At 44.9% G+C, this 8,183-nt stretch overlaps 1 protein-coding gene across 1 annotated transcript; it reads left to right on the top strand.

Annotated features, from left to right (window-relative positions):
- Nucleotides 1-48: 48 nt before the first annotated feature.
- Nucleotides 49-5,296, top strand: RAB19 (RAB19, member RAS oncogene family). The gene is made up of 3 exons (XM_048300621.1): nt 49-420; nt 1,275-1,458; nt 3,521-5,296. The coding sequence occupies exons 1-3, from the start codon at nt 226-228 to the stop codon at nt 3,784-3,786; spliced, it is 645 nt and encodes a 214-aa protein (XP_048156578.1). The 5' UTR covers nt 49-225; the 3' UTR covers nt 3,787-5,296.
- Nucleotides 5,297-8,183: the final 2,887 nt, after the last annotated feature.

The following is an 8,183-nucleotide window of genomic DNA, read 5'->3' on the forward strand; positions in this document are numbered from 1 at the left end:
GCCCGGCCGAGCTCGGGGCGGGGCGGCGGGCAAGGGAAGGGAGGGCAGAGGGCGGACTACAGCTCCCGCCGGCCCCGCGGCCGGGCGGGGCCAAGCGGCGCTACCTGTCCCGGCAGGGCAGCGCCGGCAGGTGAGCGCCTGGACAGGGCTCCTTCCTGGGCCCGGGCTCCTTCCTGGGCCCGCGGCTCCTGCTCCGCCTCGCCGCAGGCCCGCCCGGGAGCCGCGATGCCGTTCCCCAGCTCCGGCACGGACGATGCCTTCGACTACCTCTTCAAGATCATCCTGATCGGCGACTCCAACGTGGGCAAGACGTGCGTGGTGCACCGGTTCAAGACAGGGCAGTACAACGAGAAGCAGCAGAACACCATCGGCGTCGACTTCACCGTGCGCTCGATGGATATCGACGGCAAGAAAGTAAAGGTCGGTGGCGGGAGCGAGCCCGAGCCTCCTGGCGAGCAGCACCTTGGTCGTGCCATCCTTCCCGTGCAGGTGCCAGGAAGTGGCGGGATGCACAGCATCTCCTGCTCGGCCCTGCTGAAGGCAGCTGGAGAAAGCTGACTGCCTTTCTAACCAGGGTAGTTTGCTAGTGGAGCTTTCTCTCAGGAAGATGCCCTGGGGGAAGCAGTCACCCTAATTTGGGTACATACTTGCTCTCGTGACTTCTCTGCTTGAGAAGAGGACTCGTGCGTTGCATGCAGGGAGTTCTTTGGAAGACGGCTCTAGTTGGGAGGGGATGTCTCTTCCCTCCAGAGGTGTGGGGGTTTGAGCTGGGACACCAAGGAGGGAAAACCCCCAAAGTTTGCAAAGGCTCCACTTTGATGTATGCTTAATTTGAAGGAAGAAGACTTCCAAGACAAACACCAGAAGAAATTGTCAGCTAGAACTTCCCTCTGTGTGCAGATGAAATTTTGGATGCTTGCCCTTTATATATAGATTTGCTCTGCCCAGTCCTGTATTAGGGTTCTTTGCTGTTCTTTTGCTATTAAAAGCCTGTAATGTTCTACATCTTTTACTACAGTTGTTGAAACTGGGCTTCTTGGCCTCTTTGCAAAGCTGGATTTACCCTTGCAGCTTCCTCTTTGGTCTGTGTAGATTGACTTTACAGGCTTGTAAATGGCTTTTCAGATCTAGAGAGGGCAAAGCCACACTGGTGTAGTAGAGTGAGCTGGGACAGGTCTGGCTGCCTTCTAGACAAAGGGTTTCAAATGCTGACAGCAAGCATGTAGGAAAGTGATATTCACGGGTCTTTACAACTTCTGTCCTTTCTCTTACAGATCCAAGTGTGGGACACAGCCGGTCAAGAGCGCTTCCGGACAATAACCCAGTCTTATTACAGGAGCGCCCATGGGGCCATCCTTGCCTATGACCTTACTAGGAGGTCCACATTTGAATCCATTCCTCATTGGATTCATGAAATTGAAAAGTATGGTGCTGCAAACTTGGTCATGATGTTAATTGGTAGGATTTTAGTTTTAAATCTTGTGTTATGTAGCTTTTTAATATAAAATCTCCCTTGTTTCCTACCACTACTTGAAGCATCTATACACTATGCATTAAGGAAGAATGCAGTTCTAATTAAAAGAGATCACAAAGTGTGTCAATTTAGCGTAAGCTTAAAAAAATGAGGAAAGTCACAGCCTGGTCCTGTCAGGACCAAACCCATTGCAAACAGCAAAACCTTTTTCAGTTGTTCCTTTCCTGTTGGAATAACACAACAAGCTTTGGTGCCAGGCTGGAGGCAAGGGACCACCTTGTTGAGGTTAGAATTGCAGTAAGCCTGATGCTGTACTCCTGATGCACAGGAATGTAGCAGCTCAATAATTCAAGGTGAAGGGGAATGCACAGAGCAACACAACTCCCGGTTCTCATCTTTCTTCTCTGTTCTCTTGATATGCATGCACATTGCTCTGTAATGGGATTCCGAGCAGGTAAGACAATAGATGGGGAGACGGCTTTTGCAGAGCGTGGAGCAGTCTGCTTGCATTCCCCTAGCACTCAGGAAACTGCCTCCTGAGGAAAGCAATGACTAGCAATTGCCGGGAATGGAGCTGGTAGGAAGCCGCGTGGTTCCTTTCCCTTGGGTTTCATGGTTATTATTGCTCTTCCTTTCCCCAAGGACGAAGCTGCAAGTGAGAGCGCTGGTGTGGTGAGACGCCAGAGCGTTTGTTTACATTCCCGAGGCTGAGCTGTCGCAGTGTGCAGAGAGCAGCGCATGCAGCCGTCGCAGCCCGGGCTGGGGCAGCGCTGAGCCCCAGGCAGGGCCCCTGAGCTGCTGCCTCTGTTCCCAGCACCTTCCGTGCTTGTGCTGCGGGGGTTCCGCCTGTCCTTCCTCTGGAAGAAGCACACGATAAGTTCTGACCTGCGTCTAATGCAGTGCTTGGAACTGGGGGCAGCGAAGGTGTAAATCACTACACTTTGGCAGGGTTTTTCTAACTTCTGTCATGAATCTAAAGGACGAGACTTATCTGTGTGTGGTGGAGGCTGGTGGTGGTTGTTGGGGTTTTTTTAAAGAGATAAGTTCTGAAGTTAGTAAAAATAAAGCTTTTGTTAAGGATCCAGCTTGGTGCTTTCTTCCAAAGCTGGTGCTGTTTGCTTTACTTACTTTGGCAGAAGTCTTTGTACGTTTAATTACACTTAGTCATGTTATACACCTTTCTAGCAGGAGGGTAAGGCTAAGAAACCTAACTTTCCTATATGGAACTGAAGGAGGAAAAGGTGGGTGGGTTCTTTTTAAGAAGGCAAATAACCCTCAAGCTGGAGCTTTTTAGGTTTTTTTGGCTGTTTTGCTGGGGTTTTTTTCTTTTGTGGGGTGGGTTGGCTTTGCGGGTTTTTTTTGTTTTTCCTTTAGAAGAACTGAAAGGGACTTAATGGGAGGGTAGTTGGCTTACATATGCTTCAAATTCAAGACATGAATTTCATGAAGAGCTGTCTTGAAACTACAAATGTAGACTTCAGCCAGCTACTAGAACTGATGAATCCACATGTGCAGCAACTGCCTAAATATACAAAGGTATTTTGTCTGAGGTGTTTCATGGCTTCTGGTTGATTTTCACTAAAGTGCTGCAAGTAGAAGTTTAATCTATATGTGCAACAACAACTTAAGTAGATATTGTAGGCATTAACGTAGCTGATCTGAATTCTTGGTTTTTTACATAATCTTAAAATTTTTTTTTAAAAAATATTCAACTTAAATGCTATTTAACATTTAAACCCACTAGGGAATAGGACCAACAGTTGCTGCCAAATAATCCTTTAGCCCCACTACCTACACTAAGTAATTAGATGAACACAGGTTTTTAGTTTTTTCTTGGATTTCGTCTCATTTGCTGTCATATGATTTGCTGCAGTTTTGATCCGCGGTCTGTATTTGTGGCTCTGATGTACTCACATCTTGTTCTTTCCAGTAACTCTTACTCCCAACATAAATCTATTGTTTAACAAAACTGAATTAATGCATGGCATTTAAAAATAAATTTCTGAAAGACTAAGTGATTGAAGTATCTCTTTGCCTTCTTTTAAGGGAACAAATCAGATTCGCTGGACAAGCGCCAAGTGCTGTTTGAAGATGCCTGCACCCTGGCAGAGAAGCATGGGCTCTTAGCTGTGCTGGAAACATCAGCAAAAGAAGCTCAAAACATAGAAGAGGTGTTCACGTTAATGGCTAAGGAGCTGATAGCCCGAAATACCTTAAAACTTCATGGGGAGAACCCTCCAAACAGCTTCAGTCTTGACTCCAGGCCAGTGATTGCCAGTCCAAGTGTGGAGAAGACCCAGTGTTCCTGTTGAAGAGAGACTTCAGGGAGAACTTGGAAATTGCCATTCTTCTGAGGCTGTTTGATTCAATTTTATTCAGTTGATGAAAGTGTTCTATGTGGCCTCAAGCCACCTCTTGATATTTCTACCTTGCAGTTTGGCTTGTGAGTATTTTCAGAGATCATTGTTGCTGTTGGTAGCACAGGTTGCTTTGAACATAGCAACTTCTGAGCTGAGAGGACTCAGGAAGCTGCCAGCCCTTGCCTTAACCAAAGAGAACTATAAAAATTATTGCCTTTAATTATATCCTTACATGTCTTTCTGGCTGTGTCAGAAGATAAATTTGCACCAGAGCTCTGCACTGACCCTTCTAAGCTGCGTTGCTGGTTTTAAGTACAAGCACTTTCCTCTCTGCCAGTAGCTGTAAAAAGTATGACACGTGCTTGGACAGCACTAACCCACTCCTGCCTAAACTTTCATTTAGGAGCTCTCCTGATGTCAGGCAGGTAGCCACCCATCCCAAGGAGCTTAATAACATTTGTGAAAGAGTACAGGATTTCACATCTGCCCTGAGCTCCTCACCAGACAAACCTGGAGACATCTCTGGGGTTGCGTAGCAGGCAGAATATGATACACTTCTTCCTGGGGTGAGAAAAGTTGCCTTTCACTTTGTTATAGTCAGGATTGTTTCCAATCCTGATCTGCATCTTGCTACAGGGACTTGCTGGGAGCAGCGAAGCTTCCAGTGAAAGGACCTTTTTTTTCATTCCTTCCTGCTAACCTTGTCCTGCTTTTGATGTACTGATTTTAACCAAAAGCCTTCTGTAGCTTGTGCGATGGGCCAATGGCAGCTTGAGAGTTTTGCCTGTAGATTTTCAAGGGAGTGTGAAAGATGGGTGCAAGCTCCTGTAAAACTCAGCAAAGGGTAAGATGGTTTAAATTAGGTAAAAAATTAAAAATTTTAATTGTGTTAGGGTGGTAAGGCAATGGTATGGGGTGCACCAGAGAGCTACCCTAGGTGAATTATCTGCTACTGCCGTGGAGACTGAACACTGTGGTAGCAATGGAAGGGTTTGGATTGCTCCTCCCAGTTGCAAGCTCTGCTACTTGGGGCTTACTTTTTCTGTATACCTGAGCTGAACGAAGGCTTTGGGCTGAGGCTTTTTTTGGTGAGGGTTTTGAGGGGTTTTTTTCTGTTGTTTTTTTGCAATTTTTTTTTCCCAGTAGATGGAAACAGGGAAGGAGGAGGAAGAAAGAAATATCAGATGAAGTTTTTTTGACTGCAGTCCATGTGCACCAAAGTGTATCACTTAGTCACTGTTAAGCTATGAACTGCAACTCAAACTCTGTAATGATAAAACACAGTTTGTGTTACATGCAAAGCAGCCTTGGGAAGGCTGGAGTGTTGCCAGCTTACCCAATGGCTGGCTGCCCCTCTTTCCTAAGTCCTTGAAAAATAGGGAAAAACATGTAGCAAGTATTGCTGGAAAATCTTGTCTGAGAAGCACAAAAAAAAAAAAATAAAGGAGAATGAATCATTGAATAATAGTCTTGGATATATTTCTAATATTCTTAATGCTTTCTCTGGCTAGATTCTTTGCTATTACACGCAAAGAGCAGGGGTTAATGCAGGTCTGTGTAAACTGAGGGAGGAATCATCCATGCTACTCTCTTTACTATAGCCTGCTGTGGAGAAAGCTTCATCTTCAGGCTTCCTCCTTCTCATGTTTACTTTTTAAATCTTTATTCCTTCTTCATTTTTACTAGCCTAGTACTTGCATTTCAGTTTGCACATTTAAACAACTGTAAATACCATAGCCTTTCAAAGTGGCAAGCCAGCTTCCAAACAAACTAGTTTCTACAGCTCTTGTCACTACAAAAGCAGTCAAATGTAAGCTTAATATTTCTATTCCTGGTAGTAGTTTGTAATCCATCATTTTTGGTTTTGGTTTTGTTTTTTTTTTGTTTTTTTTTTTTTTTTTGTAGTATCTTCCAGAAGACTGCAATAGAAAAAGTATTGCTTTCATCTCCAGTTACAATCTTTCATTGGTCAAGAGTTACAGGAAGGATGGTACCAGCAAGTGTGTTAACTTTGCACGGTTCATTTGGTTTACCATCTTAATTAGTTGCTACTGTATGAAGTTATTTTGCTTACCCTCACTATGGAGACTTCTGCAGGCTGATGTGATCCTGAGTGCCCAGCACTGCCAGCTTACAGGGCTCTTGCCATTCCCTTCCCGCACATATGGAGCTACTGGCAAAGCAAGACCTTCCTTGGCAGAAAGCTGTGCAACACAGGATCAGGGAGAACAGGCTTGTGACTCTTCCCTTTCCTTTAACAGGTCTAACAGGCTTCCTACTCCTCCAAGAAACTAGTTTTAGACACCTACCCATTGTGCAGCAATACCAGGAGCGTGACCTCTTTTGGTTGGTTCCATTTGGCATTTTCCACGAGGCCTTTGGGCAGTTACACTGAATGGTTTCCACATGGTCGCTTTTCCAGATGTCCTGGCATGAGTGAAGAGCAGCACTTGCTAAGGAGGTTCTTCGGAGTATATTGGTAACACTGTTACTCATGAGGTAATACATGAAGCTATGAACTCTTAAAAAATCCCCTTACTATAGCCTGGTATTCTAGACTGTGAGAACCACTAGATTAAAATACAAGCTCAGCATAATCTCTGTGGTTCTGCTGTTCCCCATCAGAGAGCAGATGGAAACACACAGCTATGACAAGGCAAAGTAGCATTAACTGCTATGGAACCTTCTGTTAATGGTTTGTTCCCTAGCATCATATGCAAATCATATCAAATTCCAAGTGCTTCTTGACAGCATCATTAATGCATTTGTACAAAGGGTTATAAAGTTGTTTACAACACTATTTTGAAAACTATTACTGTCCCACAGGTTTCACTTTTAAGAGCTGCACATTCAGCTTGAAGATGAGCTCATTTATTAAGTTCTTATCTACTGGGAAGAAGTATTTGGATCTTTGCTGTGGCACATTACTTGCACTGGTGTCACAACCAGGCCAAATGAGATGAAGCAGTACTTATTGGTGGAACAGGGTTAAAAAATAATTAGAAATATTTTAAAATGTCCCAAACCGACACCTCCCAGAAGCTGACTAGTTAAAAGCCAACACAACAGCAGCCAAATGATGTGGAAGGTACACAGCACTGCCTATGTGGTCAAGCTTTGTTTCATATGCAGAGGACAGGCTCTCAATTACAAAAGCTTGAGGTTCTTATCTAATCACTCCAGTTAATGTTTAAGTGTAGTTGGAAGGGAGACAATTTTCAGACTCTGAACAGTGGTGGAGCACTCTATCCTGGAGCCTTCTTTCAGGAATAAGATGCATGCCTGTGGTTTTGGACAAGGAACTGGCAGTTCCCCCAGCCAGGTGAGTGCTCTAACAGCAGTGCTGTTACAGCTGCCCCTTCCTGATGTGGGCTGCCAGCAGGCATTTTCATGGCTCTCAGCTCCCAGAACACCACGTTTGCCTGCAGGTGTCTGTGAGGGGCCTAAATAGTCATTGCTCAGCAAACTGGCTCCTGAAAAAATTTTCAAGCACCACTCTTAGGCAACTGTGTTAAGAACTAGAACTACACCAACAGGCAATGCTGGGATATGACAGTCCTTTGAGAATAGTTCTAGACAGGCCAAGGGCCCCTGTGTCTTAAGAGTATTTCACCTTGTAATAGGAATTCAGTTTCAGACGGGTAGGGCTTTCAAAAATCTTTTAAAGCACTTTTTCTAATGCTGCGGTTGTAAATCTACCTTCACTCAGCTGCCTGCACAGCTTCTGTCAATGCAGTCACATCAAACAAGGGTTGACTGTAGCTTGACAGCGAGTGACAAACAGCACACCCCTGGCTAACAGGGCAAGAGGTCAGCATATTTGCAATCCCACATTTCCTTGTTACTGCTGTGTCCATGACCACCACTGCTTATACAGCTTTCACTCCTAAGTCTAGTTTTGCTAACGTGAAGTGAGGCTCACCACAACTACAGTTTAATGCCTTTCTAATGCTAGCATTAAACTGTGTAGCTCCTTGATCCCTGCAGCGCAGCCCTGTATTGTATCTCAATCCTAAAGGATTACATGTGGATTCCCTCATTTTAAGTTGCTGCAGCATTAATAATTTCATCTACACAAGTTTTGTTCCAAACATGAGACACCCCATAGCTCATGGTACCCTCCAAACAGAAAGCTCCTCTGTACCTGCAGTAGCAGGAAATTTACTTAATATTTCATTAAATGCGCCTTTGAAGCATTTCCTCAAAGATTACAATCCACCTTGGGCCACCAAGGCCAGCTGTGCTACCACCATTTGAACTAAAGCAGCAGAAGTTTTAACAAGTGCTCTTACCTTGTATGATCACGTTCAGAGCAGGGAGAACAGGTAGCACACTCACTCTGCACTTCC

This window comes from Corvus hawaiiensis, chromosome 4 (assembly GCF_020740725.1).
Source record: "Corvus hawaiiensis isolate bCorHaw1 chromosome 4, bCorHaw1.pri.cur, whole genome shotgun sequence".
NCBI lineage: Eukaryota > Metazoa > Chordata > Aves > Passeriformes > Corvidae > Corvus > Corvus hawaiiensis.